This window comes from Rousettus aegyptiacus, unplaced genomic scaffold (assembly GCF_014176215.1).
Source record: "Rousettus aegyptiacus isolate mRouAeg1 unplaced genomic scaffold, mRouAeg1.p scaffold_m13_p_1, whole genome shotgun sequence".
NCBI lineage: Eukaryota > Metazoa > Chordata > Mammalia > Chiroptera > Pteropodidae > Rousettus > Rousettus aegyptiacus.
In genome coordinates this window covers 29,349,444-29,370,202 of record NW_023416284.1, presented here as the reverse complement: position 1 = coordinate 29,370,202, position 20,759 = coordinate 29,349,444, and the positions used below count along the sequence as shown (strand labels likewise).

The following is a 20,759-nucleotide window of genomic DNA, read 5'->3' as shown; positions in this document are numbered from 1 at the left end:
GTGGAAGGAGATCCAGGGTTGTAGAAAGACTTTCCATCCTATCTAGGGCCATATGAACAAGAAGCTTAGCTCTTGAACAAGAAGAGCTCTTCTTGGGCAAGAAGTAAGGATGCAGTCTGTGCTCAGTACGTAAAGCAAAGCTGGCCGGCTGCTTGGACACTTAGCCTGACCCACGTTAGATGCTCCTCTTGATTATCCGAGGTAATTGGCCATTGGTACCATTTTTGTGCTTTAGAAACAATGCGATTATTCCTTAGATAAATGTTTTGAGAACAAGTTAGTGAGGTATATTTAAGAGGCATCGGCAGACTAAATCTATCATAGAGTTCTGTAGCCTATGTTTAAAGCACTTATATTGCATGTCTCATGGCTTCTCTTAATTTAGAGATTATGGAGCTGATAATTTTCTGTTTAATCTAGCAGGAATCTTTCTTTGACCTCAGGCAAGCCTCATTTATCTTTTGCCTCAGTTTCACAACCAAGAAAATGGGGATAATGATATCAACACACTAGTTAGAGGTTTAGTTATTTAAGTTCTTTGATGTAGAAAAAGGACTATTGTTATCTGCCTTATGAAATAGCTAACGTGCTGCAACAGAGAACAGACTATGCCGATGAAATCCCCATCCTAGAGACAGCTTATTAGAAAGATTGAGCATACGTGCTATTTTTAGATGTTCAAAAAGCTAAGTGCAAGTTATTTGTTTGATGTCTTTATCAAATTACAAATCTCTGTCATTTTTTCCTGGAACCTTTCATTTCGCCCAAGGACTTGTTTTTGGCAGATTTCTATCTACTTGAAAAGAATGAATACAGTTTGGTCAAGGGAAGATCTGAGAACTTGGTCTCAACTTGCTTGAAGACGTTTTTGAAGTGGCAGCTTTCCTTCTTATGACTGCTTTGGTGGGCTGTGGTTGCCTAGGAGGGCCTTGTATATTCCCGATGATGCTTTCCTCGAGCCCGCTGGTGGCATAGTGAAGTGCCCAGCAGTTATGGCAGAAATAAGTTAACAAGTTGAATGAGGGAATTTTTGAACCCTCCTCCCTGCTAGGAGGTCTCAATGGAGCTTTTCTCTTGACTGTACTAACCGAGCACATGTAACCCAAACCATGAAGTGTTTTTATCTTACCCTTTCAAAGACAGCAGCTTGTAAGAACTCTCATGTGTGAAATGGGATTTCTGCATCCCTTTACTACATTTGGTAGCTAGAAAACTTGCAAGCTCTATGTAAGCCTGATTCTTTTAAGTCATTTTTTTTTCTTCTGTACATATACATATATTTGGTTAGTAGGAACACTTCCGTGGAATGAAGGGCTATAGGGAAAGGCTGTGATAGGTAGGAAGCATGATAGAAAGCCTAGGCTGTCATCACAGACTTTCTTTAAGTGACAAGCAACCTACATGGCCTAGACTTTTGAAAACTCTTGGTAGGGACCCCTGTCCTGCTCTGAATCAGAGGTACAGCCTGACGAGTGGAATGGACCAAATAATTTGTGGGAAGTCAATAAACATTCTGTCTTCATGACCAGGGAGTTCATTTGAAGTAACCTGTAGCTACCCAACTTTTTTCAGCTCTAAACTTAGGCTTTATCTCCTCCAACAAGCCCTCCCTGACTTTCTAAGCCTGGATTAAATACCATTTTTCTGTACTGCACAGAAGATTAAAATGATCTGTTATCATCTCTCTGCAGAAGAATAGTTTGACCCTTGCTTGTCGTTATACAGTTTTCTGTCATAAATAACTGCAGAGATAGGGCAGCCCTTTCATCTTAAGGATAATGGAACGGATGTCCAAAGAGGAAGTGACTTATTCAAAGTCACATGAGGAATTAATAGAAGAAGAAAACATATCTAATCTTAGAAATTGCTTTTTGGGGGTGATAAAACCCTGATTTTAGTTTAATTTTTTTTTTTAACTTGTTAGTTGTCTTTTTCTCATGTTGTTATAAACTTCCCTTTGTCACACCCATTTACTACCCACCCTCAGCTGATCTTCTCCTAGGCTTTCTGGTTTCCAAGTAAACTGGACAATATTTCCATGCCATACTTCAGGATAAAATTAAAATTTAAGTCACAGGCAGAAAATATATAATGTAATTGTAAGAGCATGTTCTTTGGTCTTGAAATGGGACAAATGATATTTTTGTCCTGTGGCGTATTTGTGTGTGACCAAAGAAAAAGAATGAGATTATTTAATATAAAGTCAGAGTAATAAATTATTTCAAAGCGAAGGTTCGATTAGAGGGAACACAAAGCCTTTGTCGTTTCTCTATTAATATCAGTGCATTTTGAGGTTAAAATTAATTGTACATATCTAAATCCTGGAAGAAAGTGACTAGCATTTTTATAGAGAACTCATTTAACAATGGTAGAAATTAGGCCATTCTCAGTTATTTCTTAGCTTTACACAGGAAAGATGAGTAGAATTTCTCTATTTGTTCTTAATCTGAAGAAGAAAACTTCCTATAGGAGGGTGAATGAACTATAAATATTATAGTTCTAATTTTTCAAAATTATAAATCAAGCCTATCACCCTCCAGCCATGCCCTCCAAGGCAGCTGCATCTGATTTCTTTCCTTCCAGACATCTCTGCCTTTTTCTTTTTTGGAGGCAGCAGGTTTGTTCCCTACCTCATTGCTTTAGGGAGCTGCAAAATTACCTTTATGGCCCCTCTTCTAATTCTGAACAGTCTTTACAAAGGGGGCACTCAGCTCTGTCAGAAAGTATGCTTTTTCTAAACATCTAAAATTGGATGTTTTCATCTTTGAGTCAATTTAAACAAGGAAAAGGAAGTAACATGAAGGGTACTAACATTTACTGATTTTTATTCGCCAGCACTAGGTTGAACTCTGGGGATGCAAAGATAAAGGAGCTCCTTATGAAGCTCACAGTCTAAATGGAAAAGAAACCATGTAATCCAATTTAGTGATTTAAGGTCTGGAATGGATCAGAAAAGACTTCATCCCTAGAGGGGATAATGTATTGGCTCTGCCCTTTATATTAACTGACAGGACCTGAATCTTGATGGATGAATGTGTGGTGGACTGGGAAGAAAGAACTGGGAATGCATTCTTGGCAGTTCACACTAGCAAGTTAACATTAGCTATGTGTTTAGCCAGGGGAATTATGGGAGAGATTAGGCAGGTGGAGTCATATTTTGAAGACCCTTAATGTCATGCTAAGGAATTTGAACTCAGTCCTATAGAGCAGTGATCTCCAAAATGGCGTGTTCCCAAAGCCAGAGGGGTACAGCCTGGAGTACCAGAGGAAAATATTAGAATCTCTAATTCTTTTAATTTTGTCTCTCTTTCTTATGATATCTATTTTTGTGTGTGTTATATAAAGAGCATATTATATCAGTGATTAGTGTATTTTTGAGTAATTTTTTAAATTTTAAATAAAATTTTTAAATAAATTTTAAAAGTAAATAGGAATAAATAAATAGGCATTCAACTTTTTTTTATGTTTGGAGAACACTATTTTAAGACTCTTTAAACAGGAAAATGAAATAAGCAGTTGAACTGGAGTATAGATTAGAATAGGGGAAAACTGGAATGAAAGAGAGACCAGTTAAGAGACTGGGAAAATATTTTGAGGCCTGAACTAAGATAGGTAGTGGAGATAAAAGAGGAGGACTTGGGAACCAGTGAGATGTTGGGTAGGGGACTGGGCAGGAGAAGGAAGGCATCCGTCCTAGAATACAGACTTCAAATCCTGCATGATGGTGACACTATGATTAAGCTAAGGACCACAGGAAGGATATTTAGCCCTCAGCCTAAGGATTATTACATTTTTTACTTACAAACTGAGTTGGTCATTCCCTTCTGCACCTAGTGCCCCAACCTAAGTAAAAACAAAATGGCAGTTGGACCTTTGCTGTGCACTTTAGGGACTGCAAACTGGGAACCTTTAACAAGCATTTCTAACCAAAATTGAGTATGATGAGGTCTCCATTGCAGTTAGCCATTGGTGTTTGTTAAAGCACCAAACTATTCTTGGGTATTGGATTGGGACCGGACCACGTAGGAAATTGTAAATTGTGACCATTCATAGTCACACCAAGTAACTGAATTCGTTAGTTCCATATGGGCAGGGGTGGGGAGTACAGGATGGCGATTTGGATCATAGCCATTGTTTGCAGAAGTGCTGGGTGGGTAAAAGCATGTTAGTTACCTTGCCCTGACAGTTATTTTCCAGGGGAGTAGTATGTTTTTCTTTCTCCTTGCTGTAGGAAGTTATTTGCCAGGTTGTGTTATTTATAACAATCTGTCATGAACAGCTGCCAGGAAAAGAAAAGAGGCTATTCCCAGTAGCTCTCCCCACCTCCCACCCCACCATTACTTCACACACATATACATCCGGTTTTCTGATTTAACTTTTTGTTTTCTTTTAGTTTTACTCAATGGGTTTGGTTTGATTGAAAATGTTCTTATAATGAAAGATTTCTGGGCTTTGCCACGGCTTGGTAATTAGGTTTTCTGAGCTTAATTTGTTTGCTTTAGCCAGGACTAACTGGCAGCAGTTTGAATTTTGAATTCCCAGGTGTCTTGATTTCTCCCCAAACATTGAAGCGCTGTCTTCTGCCTTCCTGTGAAAACCTTGTGTATTTCCACTTTGTCAGAAATACACACATTTGCTGTGCCTTAGAGTTGTGCTTTTTGCCCTTGACATTGACATTTCTCCCCAAACACTGAAGCGCTGTCTTCTGCCTTCCTGTGAAAACCTTGTGTATTTCCACTTTGTCAGAAATACACACATTTGCTGTGCCTTAGAGTTGTGCTTTTTGCCCTTGACATTGCCCTGGCTCCTCTAGAGGAGAAGTCTTGGGACAAAGCATCCTGAGGACTGTTAGGGTAGTGATTAGGAAAGTCTGTGGAGATTCCAGCTGGCCTCTGCAGAAGAGGCATACTGTCGGTGATAGAGAAAAAATCACCAGTCCTCCAAAGCACAAAGCAGCCGAGGATTGGTGTATTTGGGAAATTTTCAAGTTAACTGCACTTCAGATATACTTATACAGTTGCTTCACAGTCCGAACAACCTCTGTTTATTTGTTGCTTGTGGTCGGATGTGATCAGAAATACTTCTGGCTCTTAGTTTTTTGACTTTTTCTTTCTGGGCTTCAGTTAGTAATAGAACATTTGCATTTTCAGAATGGACTTTACATTTTTAGAATAAAAATTAAAATAATTGTCACTTATTTTCTTTCTATTATAGCTTTTATGAAAATGTAAAGAAAAATAGATAGTATTATGAAGATGTGATTTAGTTTTCCTTTTAGACTGCTGTTTCTTTTTCCAGGATTTCCAGCTTTAGAAACAAAGAACACTGGTCGGAGAGCAAAGATTTTCCTTTGTAAGTGGCGGAGTTGCAAAGAGGATGCATTCGGTCTCAGTGAGTCTTATATGGTGCATTCTCTGTGGAAACAGAGGCCAGAGAGAGTCTGACGGGTAGTTTCTCTATCTATATCCCATGCCCTGCCCTTTCAGACTGATACCTTTCTTTTAACACTGAGAACAGATGGCAACCAGACACGGGGGAGGGGGTCTCTTCCTTGTACTCCTTGGGGACTGTGCATTCAGTTTAGCAAAACGTCACCTAGAAGCAAAGAGAAAAATGAAGCTATAGACTTCACAATTATGCAGGACTTGTTTGGCATTCACTATACTGACAGATTTATTTTTTGCAGATATTGAGTGATAACGGCACTTATTTTCTAAGACAACATTGTCACCACGTCAGATGCATCCGCATTGAGGTCATTTTCTTCACTTTGAAGTATATATAATAATTAAATTTATTGAAGAACAGTCAGCTCGCAATAATCAATCATCTTATTAAAACAACTTAAAATAGAAAAGAGATTTCTTTTTCTCTCAGCAAACTGTCATTTTATTGTAATGAAATGGGGCAACTTCTGTAGTGACATGTCTTTGGTAATGGTCCAGCTCCCTGCCTTTCTAAGCATTGCTGTAAGAAGTAGGATTCTTCAGGTTTTTTTCCTTAGCTTGCATGTACATGGGCCAATTCGTTAATGTTTGATGGTTCATTGATGATGAACTTAGGAATTTTTTCCCCTAAAAGATGTTTATAGAGACTTTTTTTTAGCACAGAGTCAAAATCCAAAAGGATTAAAAAAGAAGCAGAAGGGTAGAAAAAAAATTCAAATTTGAACTTCTTAAGGCCTTCAAAAGGAATTGTTTAGGCTATGTATAATGAGTTACATGTAGGAAAAGAAATGATACAGATTCTGTATCAGACGGTCCCCGACTAACAATGGTTTCATTACGACTTTACAATGGGGCTAAAGCTCTACGCATTCAGTAAAAACTGTACTTTGAATTTTAAATTTTGATCTTTTCATGGGCTCGCAATGCAGCAGGATACGCTCTCTCGTGATGCTGGTCAGTGGCCGTGAGCTGCAGCTCCAGTCAGGCACACAGTCACAAGTGAAGAACTGATACGCTGCAGTGTACTGTGTTGCCAGCAGTTTTTGGATGTTGTGTTCTGAGCACATGTAAAGTAGGCTAAACGATGATGTTCAGCAGATTAGGTGTATTAAATGCATGTTCAACCTAACAATATTTTCAACTTATGATGGGTTTATTAGGATGTAACACTATTGTAAGTCGAGGAGCATCTATATTCAAAATAAGAAACTTCAGGCAGAAAGTCAAACCATTTTTTTTAAAACTTTAAGTTTATTGGGGTAACATTGGTTAATACAATTATGTAATTTTCAGGTGTACATTATAATTTGACATTTGTATATTCTATTGTGTGTTTACCACCCAAAGTCCAGTTTCCTTCAGGTACCATATATTTGATCCCCTTTACCCACTTCACCCTACCCTTACCCCGCTATATTTGACCTCCTTTAACCGTCTACCTACCCCCTCCTCCCCTACCTTCTACCCTCTGGTAACCACTAGTCTATAGTCCATGTCCATGAGTCTCTGTTTGTCCTGCTCAGTGGTTGCTTTTAGCTTTATATCCCACATGTAAGTGATATCATGTGGTTTTCAACTTTTTCTGTCTGGCTTATTTCGCTTAGCAAGATTATCTCGAGGTCCATCCATGTTGTCACAAATGGCAGTATTTCATCTCTTCTTATGGCTGAGTAATATTCCATTGTATATATGCACCACAACTTCTTTAGACAATCATCTGTTGTAGGACACTTTGGTTGCTTCCATGTCCTGGCCACTGTGAATAATGGTGCTATGAACACTGTTGTGCAAATATCTTTTTGGATATGGGTTTTCAAGTCTTTGAGGTAAATACCCAGTAGAGAGATTGCTGGATCATATGGTAGATCAATTCTTAGTTTTTTGAGGAACCTCCATACTGTTTTCCATACTGGCTGTATCAATTTACAGTCCCACCAGCAGTGTATGAGGGTCCCTTTTTCTCCGCATCCTCTCCAACATTTGTTATTACTTGTCCTGTTGATTATAGCTATTCTAACAGATGTAAGATGGTATCTCATTTTGATTTTGATAATAGCTACCAATGTTGAGCATCTTTTCAAATATTTGTTGGCCATTTGTATGTCCTCTAGAGAGAAGTGTCTGTTCAGGTCCTTTGATTGGATCGTTTTGTTGTTGTTGTTGTTGTTGTTGTTGTTGTTGTTATTGAGTTGTATGAGTTCTTCGTATATGTTGGATGTTAGGCCCTTATTGGAGGTGTTGCTTGCAAATACATTTTCCCATTTGGATGGTTGTCTCTTTACCTTGTTAACAATTTCTTTTGCTGAGCAGAAGGTTTTTAGTTTATTTTAGCTTTTATGTTCCTTGCTTTTGAGGTCAAATTCATAAAATCCTCAGTCAAAGCATTCTGATGGTTGAGCCTCACTTTCTGAGCAAACATGACCCTTCACTATTAGTAGAATGTGAATTGAAATCATTCATTTTCCCACACAAAACAGGAATCTTGATTTTTAAATTAAAGTGTTAGAAAAATTGGAACCACTTATAAAAATTTCCATGTATACAGATATTCACTTTCTTCTTAAACCTGAAATAATTTAGTCCAATGTTTTCTAGACTTTTCAAAATAGCAGAACTTGTTTTCCAAACAAAAGCTTATACATAAGCCTAGAAAATAAAATAAGTAAAAGAGGAGCTACCTTGGTTGACTCAGAAAGGGCGGTAGGAGCCAGGCTTTCTTTGAGGTGCCTCTGGGAAACTGTAGGTGTGCTGTTGAGAAACATTGGGACAGTCAGTTTAAATTACAATTTAAGGAAATGTTTTTCCAGTTGATTATTTTGTGGACTTCTGTTTTCTGTGTTTATGAAAAAAATATAATGACAATTTATGAGTAGAAATTTTTTAAAAATATATTAAGTAGCCTTTCTTAGCCACTCATATTTAATATCTTCTAGTCCCAGAAAGATCTCCAAAAGTAAAGATGTGTCATTATAGACCAAGGCTAAGATCATCCACACCCTCCTATTCCCAGTTACTATAAATGGATGCGAAAGTTGGACAGTGAAGAAGGCTGATAGGAAAAAAAAAGAGATTCATTTGAAATATAGAGTTGGAGAAGAGCTCTATAGAAACCGTGGACCACCAGAAAGACAAAGTGGGTCCTGAGTGAATGAAGCCTGAAACATCGCTGGAAGCAAAAATGTCGAAGCTGAAGCTGTCCTACTTTGGGCTCATCATGAGAAGGCACGGTTCTTAGGAAAAAGAGAAGGCAGCAGGAAAAGAGGAAGACCAAATATGAGATGAATTGGCTCCATAAAAGAAGCCATAGGCATTAGTATATAGAGGCCGAGCAGGGCTATTGAGGACAGGACATTGTGGACATCACTTTTTCATAGAGTCACTAGAAGTCAGCCAACTCAATGGCGTGTAACATACACAGTCCAAGCTTCCTTCAGGTTCCAGAATAGGGCCTGGCTAGGCATGGAGTAGGTGCTCAATACATGTTAGATAAATGAGTCATTACAACTGATAATTCAGTTTCTGAGCATTTCTAATGATGGGAAACTCATTACCTGATAAAATTATTGTTTTTGACTAGATCTGATTGACAGACATAATATGGAAAATACTTCTATTCCTATTTTACCTATTCTTAGTTTTGGTCTTGGGGTATTCAGGTAAAATTTGGTTCTTCCTTAAGACTGTCAGGTATTTGAAGAGGGCTATTATCTCTTTCTTAACCCCACTCCCTACTCCTTGTCTTGCCCACTGTCTCCCACACACACAAATCTTTTCTTTTTCTACTAAACAACTTCTCTTCTTTCAGCTGTAATGGTTTCTAGCTCTTTTACCATCTTGATCACCTTCTTTTGTAGTTTATCAAGGTTACTCTTCAATTATGATAATTCAGCAAATTGGCAATTGCAAAATAGTCATGGGGATGTAAAGTACAACATAGGGAATATAGTTAATATTATAATAACTATACCAGACTTATCAGGAAGATAAGAATCACTTTGTAAGTTATATAAATGTCTAACCACCATGCTATACATCTTAAAGTAATATAATATTGAATATTAACTGTAATTTAGCATTTTTTAAAATTTTAATATGATACTCCAACTGCTATCTAGTACTGACAGTATTGAGTACCAGCCAGACCAAAACTTAGAGTATCTGTCTAAGATATAAATTTAGGTCTGTTTAGTACCTAATACTGTGGACTAGAACCTCACATAAACAGGTCTTCAGACTAGTAAAGCTATAAAGTTGACACTTGAACAACGCGAATTTGAACTGCATGGATCCATTTAAACACAGGTTTTTCCAATAATACGTACAGCAATATAAATGTATTTTCTTTTTTGATTTTCCTAATAACATTTTATTTTCTCTAGCTTACTTTATTATATGACTACACTGTCTAATACACATAACATCAAATGTTTATGTTATCAATAAGGCTTCCAGTCAACAGCAGGCTATTAGTAGTTTACTTTGGGAAGTCAAAGTTTCCATGGATTTTCAACTGTACAGGGTTGGTGTCCTAACCCCCACATTGTTCAAGGTTCAACTCTTTTCTTTAAGCACTGTTCAATAGTGTAAATTTTTTAGTTATATGAATAGTCATTACTGGTTGTTAGATCTTGCTTATATAACTACTGTAAACCTGGTTCTTAGTAAAGTACAAATAATAGTGCTTACAGCATAGAGTTTAGAAGATTGAGATAATATGTATAAAGTGCTATCACATTTTCTGGTCAAAGGTACGCATTCAACAAATGTTAATTAGTATTATTAGTTTTTATTTTAATTAAATTACTAGAATTGCAATCAGAAAACCTACCATATGAGAAAAAAAATTTTTTTTACTTCATTGATTTATTTATTGTCATCAAAAAATTACTAAAGAAATGCCTATTATGTAGCAGTCATTGTGGTAGATAGGCCGCATATTTCTTATCCATAAAAATAGGGGCTGATAATATTAATAGTAATAATTCCACTGCCATGGTATTGTTATAAGATTAAATGAGTGCTTTCATACATACCTGAGGTTGTATTGTAATTGTTTACTAGCTAGATTAATTTCCCAAAGAAGAAAGCATTATATTATATTTATCCTGTTATTTCCTAATGGTTAAATGACTGCTTTATAGTATTTCATAACCATATTAAATTATCAGACTATGCGAAAATACTTTTCAAACTGTAAAAGGATGTATAAATTTAAGATCATTCATTCCATAGTCATGGAAATAGACAATCTGGTGGTTTTCAGACTCTGTTTCTAAGAGCCCAGGATTTCAGAGGTGCCTCAGGTTGGTAGCAGTAAGGCACATACATATGTCTAGATACTCTAGACCTTCCCCCAGTACAGTTCAATTAGAACAACCCCATTTATTTTACTTATTTTGCTGCTGTAAAAAAGCTTTGGAAACAACTATTCAGTTTGTGCATGTTTCTAGGTCATTATAATTTACCCTGTGATGATTTGTGTGATCCATTGTCCTTTGTGTTGCTTACTTTCCCCTTCTCCATTTGACAGACAGATGTACTGGTCCTGAGCTGTGATCTGATAACAGATGTTGCCTTACATGAGGTCGTGGACCTGTTCAGAGCTCATGATGCATCACTCGCCATGTTAATGAGAAAAGGCCAAGATAGCTTAGAATCAGTTCCAGGTCAAAAGGGGAAAAAAAAAGCAGGTAATATGACTGGAGTTTATTTGTTTGTTGGGTTTTTATAATATCATTTTTGCTTTCTCTTAAGAAACATTTATTGAAAACCAACTACACTGCAGGCACTGTGCTCCCTAGCACTGTGTCTTATTGAAGACTTATAAGTTCAATAAGACACAGTCCCTGACTTGAAGAGTTTTGTAACTATTGATTAGATTCTGTAAGGTCCAAGAGGCTTTTGTATGCAGAGCAGAGCACTCAGAACTGTGCGCATTGTTTTAAGACTCAAATAATCAATTGCATATTTCTAAGAAACAAAAAATTTTAAATAAAATTTTAAAAAATATTTACAGTTGGATTACAAATTTAATTAGATAACTTTAATTGATTAAAATTACTCTTACAAATATGGTATGGCTGATTCCTTTGAATGGTCCAGTCACCCTAAATAAACAAGATGGTCATTAACCATAGTATGTCTTCTTAGGATTACAACATATCTTTATACTTTCCTAAGATTCTAGTAGTAGGTTATTTTTTTAATCTTCAAAGAGTTATAGTAAACTTACTAGACCAGAAAAAAAAGGAATAATACTCTAGTCCAGCCATGGTTATAGAATTTGGGTTATCGACCAGTTGTTGATCATTGGTTAAGGCATAGATCCTGATTGTTTTTCCCAGAGTATTTTAAACCTGACCCACTAATTCTGTGAGTGGGCCACTTTTAAGAACTGAACTTATGACCAAGAAACTTTGTAAGATCACACTTTTCATATAGGTTTAGTTTTTCCTGAGAGGTGTTTTTCCCCTGAAATGATGAGTTCTTTAGATTTTGCTTTTCCAGCATTATGTAACCCGTTGTTCTGTCATTATTATAATCTGTTACAATTGTTAGAAGCTAGGTATGGCTTATTGGTATCCTACTATTAATAGAACTATCTAGAGCTCTCATTCCTAGGATTCGAGAAATACAATCTGTATTTTTAGTGTTCTTCTTTTAGGGCATTCGGTTAACTTATAATTTGGGGGCTATAACATTAAAATTTCTTCCTAGTTGCTTTTTATGTTCAGGTCATCCCTGATGTAGATTAATTTTTAGGTCCTCTTTCTATCTTATTATATATAGTCCTTATGTCAATCAGCTCTTTTGTTCTTGATGTATTTTCTACTTTTGCAAGGTCTCGTTTTCTTATTCACAGTTCCCTGTATTCAGCCTTTTTGATGTACACAGGTAGAAACAACTGTATATCCAGACTTTATAACACGTGTATATTTTATAAATATGAATATTTTGTTTCTTTTTTTCATACTCATAACAATTTCAAAAATCAAAGACCCTGTGATATTTGTTCTTCTTGGTATTAGAACTATTTAGCACATTTCATGTTAGCTTTTATCTCTTAAATATTATAAATGCATAGCTTTTCACAATTTTATTTTAATTAACTGTAACTGTTATCTATCTTCCCATCCATTTAAAAATGTTTTGATGTTTAAATTGTCACAACTTGTCGAGTGGAAGTTCCTTTAAGCTGCTCTTCTGTCCTCTTTGAAAAAGTATGCGACTGGTAATTTGCTGTTTATCTGGAGTGTGAGCTTGGAGAGCAGGGAAGCAGGAAATGGGAGTGGAGAGGATGCAGGGATCAGATTAAAGAGTTTGAACTTTATCCCCAAAACAGTGGGGGGTCGTTGAGAAATTAAACAGGAGACTGTCATATTTAGATTTGTGTTTTAGAAAGATTTTTCATTCTTAATTTGAAATTTTGAACTCTGTATTTTCTATATTTTGTTATACTTGAAGGCTAAGATTTATCTAAATACCTGACTTTTTAATTTCTCCCCTGGAATACTAAGCATTTCAATGATAAGCATTTTTAAAAAGAAACCTAACTTTCTCAGACTGTGGATTTGGTCTGCCTGTTGGCTATTTTTATGTGCCAGAACAGCTAGCAGGCCTTTCTTTCCCCAGATTCTTTTTAATAGCCTGAATCCTCCTTGGTTCAAGTTTCCCAAATGGTGTTCTTACTGACTTATAGGAGAATGGCTATGGCCAGATGTTTCAGGAGCCATTTTTCTCCCCCTTGCCACTTCTTTCTCAGCAGATTTGTAGGAGATGTAGATACTGAGGAGGGCTGGATCAGATTCATATTTGGATTTTTTGGACTTTTTTTTCCCCCTTCTGCAGGCCTTGACACATGTACTTTGCCTGAAATGCTTTCTATCCCCTCTCTTCCTACAATGCTCTAAATTCAGCTTAGCTTTCAAGTTATATTCTGAGAGAGGCCTTCCTTGACCCTCTAATATGAAATTATATCCCTTTGTTTGCCTACATATGGTGGCCCTGCTCCCTTATTTACTCTCTCCTCTATTGGACTATAAGTTCCCTCAGAGCTGGGATCATCATTATATGTTTTGTTCATTTTGTCCCCAGTACCTGGCCCAGTTATAGCCCACAGTGAGCAGGCAGTAGATATTATTGAATGGTTAGGAGACCTGCAGCTCTTCTTGCCTCCCAGGTAAGAGACAATAGATTCAAGCCCTAACAGTTTAAATTCTATAACAGTGAGTCTGAGCTAATTCATGAGTAGGTATTATAGGACCCTAACTTTATAATGATTTTTCAGACTGACACTGCATTATTTTTTAATTTATGTTTAGAAATGTTTTCAAGATTTTTTCAGTAAACACCTGTTGCTGTAGCATGGCTGTAAAGAGCATAGGCTCTAGAGTTCTGACTGTAGTTTTCAGTGCCCAAAAGCTGTCTGATACTGGGCAATTTATCTAACTGTCCTGAACTTCATTTTCTTTAGCTATAAAATGTGACTGAATCCTTTCAGGGTTTTTCTTTTGTGAGAAATAAGATGTTTGTAGAGCATTTGATCTACTCCTTGAAACATAGTAGTTGCTTAATAATTTGTAAGTGCTGTTGACTATTGTCATCATCACTTTCATATACATTTTGAGAAATACTCTTATGAGAAGTAATTTGGTCCTATAGCCTAAAGAAATCACATTTAATAACTTTGCAAGCATTCTACATTACTTTTTTAAAGGAAATTTCTGTAAAATGGAAATTGTTTAAAGACCACAAAATAACAAATGTTTTTGTTTGCATAATAGCTTGTAAGTCTAAAAGGAAACTAATAGTGAGTGGCACCCTAACTATCCAGACAAGCCTTTTTGGAAGGACCACATGTAACTTTTTCTGGTGATTCAGATAGACCCTGTGTTCTAGCCTTTTTCAGGTATCAACTTCTCCAAAAAAAAAAAAAATGAATGACTTAGAGGTGCGATAGGGACCCAGAAACCCAGCTAAGCTGCGCAGGGAAATGGAGTATATAAACTTTGGCAGACACTGTTTACTGATTTTTGCAGCATTGGGTACCGTTACTGAAATATAAAATCTGCCACTTGTCAGTATTCAGTCCCTCTTTCACCACTGCTTGATATTACTTATTGACTGAATGGGTCAAGAGATCGGTTTAAGGCAGTTATGGGGCATGTGTTATGCCAAACACAGAAATAGGTACCAAGGCCCATATAAACGAGGAGGAAAAACGCATATAATATTGCTACCCTAAAGGGAAGACAGACAAGTATTCACTATTCCCTCCTTACTTATAAGGCATTTTGAGAAATTTAAAACCTGTTAGGGAAAATCTGATTAGAAGCTGTGATCTTAAGAAAGAACTTATGAAAGCCTCATGTATCTAATTTTTGCATTCACAAAAATCAATCAGTAAATATAAGGCATTATATAAAGAGAATATCATTGATATTATAAGTAAGATATAAACACTTGCAATAATGTACAAAGATCGTTAATTTCCATTTACCATCCCTTGCTTGTTAAAAACGTAAAGATTTTTTTTCTTAATTTCAATGAGAACATAGTATATTTATTTTGCTTTATTACAGATAACATGTTTATTAAGGGGCTTTTTTCGTCTACAAATGTTTAATGCTGTTATGATTTTATAACAAATTATTGACTGTTAACCTCTGCAATTCCACTGTGTTTTGTGGAATATTTGAAATGGAAACAATTCTGTGAAACTTCTCTTTAACCCATCCAGTTCACTGTAATAGTATTTCTCAAATTTCTCCCCAGTTCTCAAAGTTATATAGCCTAAATCCAGACTAGAATCAGTATATATCAGTGTGCTTCAGAATCATAGATTCAAAGTTGTCACTTGGCTCTCACCTCTCAATCAGCCTAGTTCCCTCTCCACTAACAAATGTTGGTAGGCAATTCTGACCCTATATATCTTTTGCTTCAGCTTCCTTTGTTTTTCTCCAAGCTGTACTGCAAAAACAAAACAAAAACAAAAACAAAACTTCTACTCCTGCTTGGGCTTCTGCTGGATCTATTTTCTCTTCTAAATTCCCCTCCCCTCCACTTTTTTCCCTGTATGTATGTCTGGAATCCCTGCCTACCCAAAACTGAAATTCTTGTGATTAAGGAAACAGTATACAGCAAGAAGTGCAAATATGCTAGAATGCATACATCACAATGTGATTAGTACAATAATAGGAGCATGTACAACATACATGGAGCAATTTAATATCTCAGTTACAGGGAGATATGTTTTAAGACAGTATTACATACAGACAAGCTAGTGGGTATAAAATCAGATCTCTGGCTTACAAATGCATTACATTTTGATGTAAGCATTGAAATTTAGGGTGTATTATATATAAAATTATGCTAAGCCCTATATGGGAAACAAAGATAATCAGGATTTGCTCTCAAGCTAATATCCAATGAATTGAGCTAGGTAGTTTTGTAATTTACCAAGTTTTTATATCCATTTACGGTCTAATAGCATTTTGTGGATAGTTACTCAAGATCATATAAGTGGTTAGTGGTAGAATCAGAACTTGAAGCCATGCCTTCTGACTTCACAGCCTGGGCTTTCTCTTTTGAATTTAGTGTTTTATTTCTATCAAGATTTTATAGGCCCATAATTTAAAGAGTGATATAATTATCCAAGAGTCTTTCACAAGGCTGAAATCAAGGTATCATCCAGGGCTGAAGTCTCATCTGAAGGCTCAGCTAGGAAAGGATTTCTTCTAATCACACTTTGTTGGCAGAATTTCAGTTCCCTAAGGACTTTTGGACTGTTGAAGAATCTCAATTTTGTGCTGGCTGTTTGCTAGAGGCTGCCCTCATTTTTTTTAATCACTTGGGCCTCTCCAACATAAAAAGCTTGCTTCATCAAAGCCAGCAAGGGAGATAACCTTCTAGCAAGACAAAAGTTAACAAACTTATGTAACCTAATCTCAAAAGTAACATTCATCAGTTTTGCTGCATTCGGTTGATTAGAAGTCTCTCGACCAGCCCATGCCCAAGGGGAGAGAATACAGAAGGATGTGAATACTAGGAGGCAGTCATCATTCTGCCTACCACAGCTGGTCTCACTAATATATCTAGGGCCTCAGCTTTCCATCTAGTCTCTTACCATACAGGAAGCTAGCCCAGACTTGTTCACATGGAGGCAGCAGCAGGTTCTGAGAGTGAGAGAAGAAGCTACAAGGTCTCTTGAAGCCTAAACTCAGAACTTGCACTGTGTCACTTCCTCTGCACTGTGTTATTCAAAGCTAGTCCCTAAACCAGTCTAGATACAAAGGATGGGGAAATAAACCTAACCTCTTTTTTTTCTGTGAGCACTTTTTTTCTTCAAAAATTTTTATTATGGTGAAATACTCATAACTTAAAATTTATCATCTTGTTTAAGTATACCATTCAGTCATATTGAAGGCATTTATAATGTTGTGTAACCATCACCACCTTCCATATCCATAACTCTTTCATCTCACAAAATTGAAACGCTATATCTATTAAACAATAATAACTCTTCATTCTCCCTCCCCCAGCCCTTGGCAACCACCATTCTACTTTGTATTTCTGTGGTTTAGACTACTTTAAGTACCATGTATAAGTGGAATCATACAGTATTCGTCTTTTTGTCACTGGCTTATTTCACTTATATAATACCCTCAGAAGTTCATACGTGTTGTAGCATATTGCAAAATTTCCTTCTTTTTTAAGGTTGGATAGTATTCTCTTGTATGTATACACTACATTTTGCTTATCCAGTAATCTATCAATGGGCACTTAGATTGCTTCCACATTTTAGCTATTGTGGATAATGCTGCTATGAACAAGGATGTAAAAATATCTCTTCAAGACTCTGCTTTCAATTCTTTTGGGTACGTACCCAAAAGTGGAATTGCTGGATCATATGTTAATTCTATTTTTAATTTTGTAAGGACCTGTTTTCCATAGCGTCTATTCCATTTTATAGTCTAGAACTTACTTGAAGGGAAGAGCTGCAACAAATGTGTAACCCTTTTAATGTACTATATACACTATTAGTTTTGATTTCCTAATATTTTGTTTGGAATCTTTATATTTGTAAGTGAATATGTCTGTAATTTTCCTTTCTCATATCTTTGTCTAGTTTTAGCATCATGGTCTCATAAAATTAGTTGGAATTCCCCTTACATGCCTGTCACAAGGGGAGGTGCACAAATGTACTTACTAGTTGAATGAATGAGTAAATGACTATAGAGGAGACAGAAGGGTCAAAGAAGTAAGAAACAACTAGAAAAAATATGAATAGTTGAATGTGACAACTTTTAAAACTGGAACGTCATAGTTTTAACTACTTTTTTAACATAATTTGTGTGGTCTTTCTTCTTAGGATGAACATTCTAATGTCACCTGTTCTGTTCCCAAAGGGGAATTCACTTTGTTAAAGCAGAACATAAACCTTTCTTAATTCCTATAATTTGTATCATATTCTGAGGTCCCAGTTACTATGGTAGCTACAAAGAAGCAAATAACAAGGAGGGGGGCCTGAGAGTGAGGGGAATGTGACTGTAGTGCACCATGGCTGAAAAATTGGCTTGTTGGGAATTATTGCTCCCAGGACATTTAGTAATTCAAAGTTTTTGTGGGCCTAAGGACTTGGATAGGGTAAGCACTGCAAATTATGTCCAAAAATAACATCTTTATGTTTCTTTTTAAAATATTGGCTCATAATCAGACCTTTACGGACTGTGTTATATTCTCAAGTTTCCGTGTAATGGATGAATGAATGAATTGATATATGTCAAAGCTGCTGTGCAGCATTTGAAATTCTTCTCAATTTTTAGCTTTGATTGAAATTCTCTATAAAACTTACCTTCAAATCAACATTATTTACCATTCCTTCTTTGGAATTTACTAATATTAGATATTGAAAAAATTAATATATAACTTTTTATAATAGCTTCTCCCTATTCAGATTCAAATATTACATATTACTCCTACCCAAAAAGGATAGTCTCTTAAAACAGTAAATTACATTGACACAATACTTTAGTCTACAGACCTTATGCAAACTTCATCAGATAACCTAATAATAGCCTTTCAACACTTTAAAAAAATTTTTTTGACTGCCTTTGTTTTGAACATTGTGGTGAATATGTGCTACATGACACTCAATCCTGTATTTGGTTCCAAGAGAAATGTGAGCAGATTCCCTGCCCCACTGACTTAGGCATATAGGCAGGGCAAATGTCTCTGTTTGATTTTCCTTCTTTTGTATGATTCAGTGGAGCAGCGTGACTTCATCGGAGTGGACAGCACAGGAAAGAGGCTGCTCTTCATGGCTAATGAAGCGGACTTGGATGAAGAGCTGGTCATTAAGGGATCCATCCTGCAGAAGTAAGCCCTAGGGTTTTTCTTTTTGGCAATTCTTCTTGTCTTAAAACAAAATAAAACCACCCAGTGGATGGGAAAGAGGGGATGAAAACTAGATTATACTGTGTGAAATTGACAAAAGTATGTGAATGTTTTCCCATGAGATAGGATGAGGGCTTTTCTTTACCACACAAGCTTTGCTTTCCCCCGTGTCTTTTTTCTTGCCAAGGGAGAGTCAAATCCTGCATAGGAGTGGGGCAGAGCAGCTGTGGGAGGAACAGGGAACAGGACTGTCTTTCTGACAAGGTTATAGAACTTTCTTTTTTTTAATTGTGGTGAACATACAACATAAAATTCACCATCTTAATCATTTTTGAGTGTACAGTTCAGTAGTGTTAAGTATGTTCATGCTGTTATGAAACAGATCTCCAGAACCTTTTCATCTTACAAATTCGAAATTCTGTATGCATTAAACAACTCTCCTTCCTCTCCCCAGCCCCTGGTAACTACCATTCTACTCTATATTTCTACGAATTTGACCATTTTAGATACCTCATGTAAGTGGAATCCTATAGTATTTGTATTTTTGTCACTGGCTTATTTCACTTAGTATAATGTCCTCAAGGTTCATCGATGTTATAGCATGTGTCAGTATTTCCTTCCTTTTTAAGGCTACATAATATTTCATTGTATGTATGTTACCAAATTTTCTTTCTCCATTCATCTGTTGATAGATATTTGAGTTGCTTCTTCCTCTTGGTATTGTAAATAATGCTGCAGTGAACATGGTATACGAATATCCCTTTGAGATCCTGCTTTTAATTCTTCTGGTTATTTACCCAGAAGTGGGATTGCTGGATCATGTGATACTTCTATTTGTAAGTTTTTGAGGAACCTCTATACTGTTTTCCTCCCACCAACAGTACACAGGGTTCCAGTTTCTCCACATTCTCACTAACACTTGTTATTTTCTGTTTTTTTGAAAGCAGCCATCTTAATGGCTACACATAGGCAACCCAGTCACGTTTTCTTCAACTGGTGTATATTGAATGATCTCCCAGCATAGACTTTTTCATCAGAAGCCACCACACTCAAGAGTTTTGTCGCCTGATGCATGTAGATAGGAATACTCAAATAAATGTTTGAAGCCTAGATGAAATAAATGTGAGAGGAGTAAACTGGGAAAGAAAAATGCCTCAGTTATTGTCTTTGCCATCCAGTACAACAAAGGTATGAGATATATTTCACAGTATATGTTTTAATGAAAATGAAGTTAAACCCTAGCTTCAGCTGGCCCAATTACCAACTATGGATTAGAGTTCTATATTAGAGCCTTGATTGTTTCACCTGTAAAAATAGGTTTAAGTGACCAAAAAATAGTAGACATTATTATTGCTAAACAAAAAACTCTAGAAAAACACATGCATATCACTAGCAGATTAAAGTAGCTATTAAAATGGCGTCATAGACTTTCTATTACTAGTTCCTAATTAAATGTGAATAATAATTTTAAAAGCTGGCAGAAATGTCAACAGCAGCAAAGTAGGATAATTAAATGTAATAAAGCTTAAAAATTGGTAGCCAAGGAAAGAAATAAGATTCCTTTAAGGAACAGACAGGAATAAAGATAGGCTTCCAACTCTGTCTTATCACTACTCCCCAGAAGCCATACTGATGTATTAATGAAATCTTGCAAATTCACACTAATATCTCCAGATCTGTAAAGAAGCAAACCGAGTACATATCTGTATCTTTATCTTCTGACCGAGAATCAATGGGAGCAACTGCTGGGGAGTAAAAAATGATGAAGCAGGGAAAATGAATGAATTGACTTTTTTTTTTTCTTTTTCTTTTTTTTAGTTTCAAGTATACAGTACATTGGTTAGACATTTATATAGTTTATAAAACGAACCTCCTAATTACTCTTTCTCTCCTCTGGCTCTCCACCTAGCCATTACA

General features: G+C 36.2%; 1 protein-coding gene across 2 annotated transcripts in view; it reads left to right on the top strand.

Moving 5' to 3' along the window:
- EIF2B3 (eukaryotic translation initiation factor 2B subunit gamma) overlaps nucleotides 1-20,759 on the top strand; it is a 90,205-nt gene that overhangs the window by 18,438 nt on the left and 51,008 nt on the right. For both annotated transcript variants that reach the window (XM_036233216.1, XM_016123496.2), the window contains exons 4-5: nucleotides 10,978-11,137; nucleotides 18,713-18,824. In XM_036233216.1, the coding sequence (XP_036089109.1) occupies nucleotides 10,978-11,137; nucleotides 18,713-18,824 (272 nt within the window). The remainder of the gene's footprint in view (nucleotides 1-10,977; nucleotides 11,138-18,712; nucleotides 18,825-20,759) is intronic.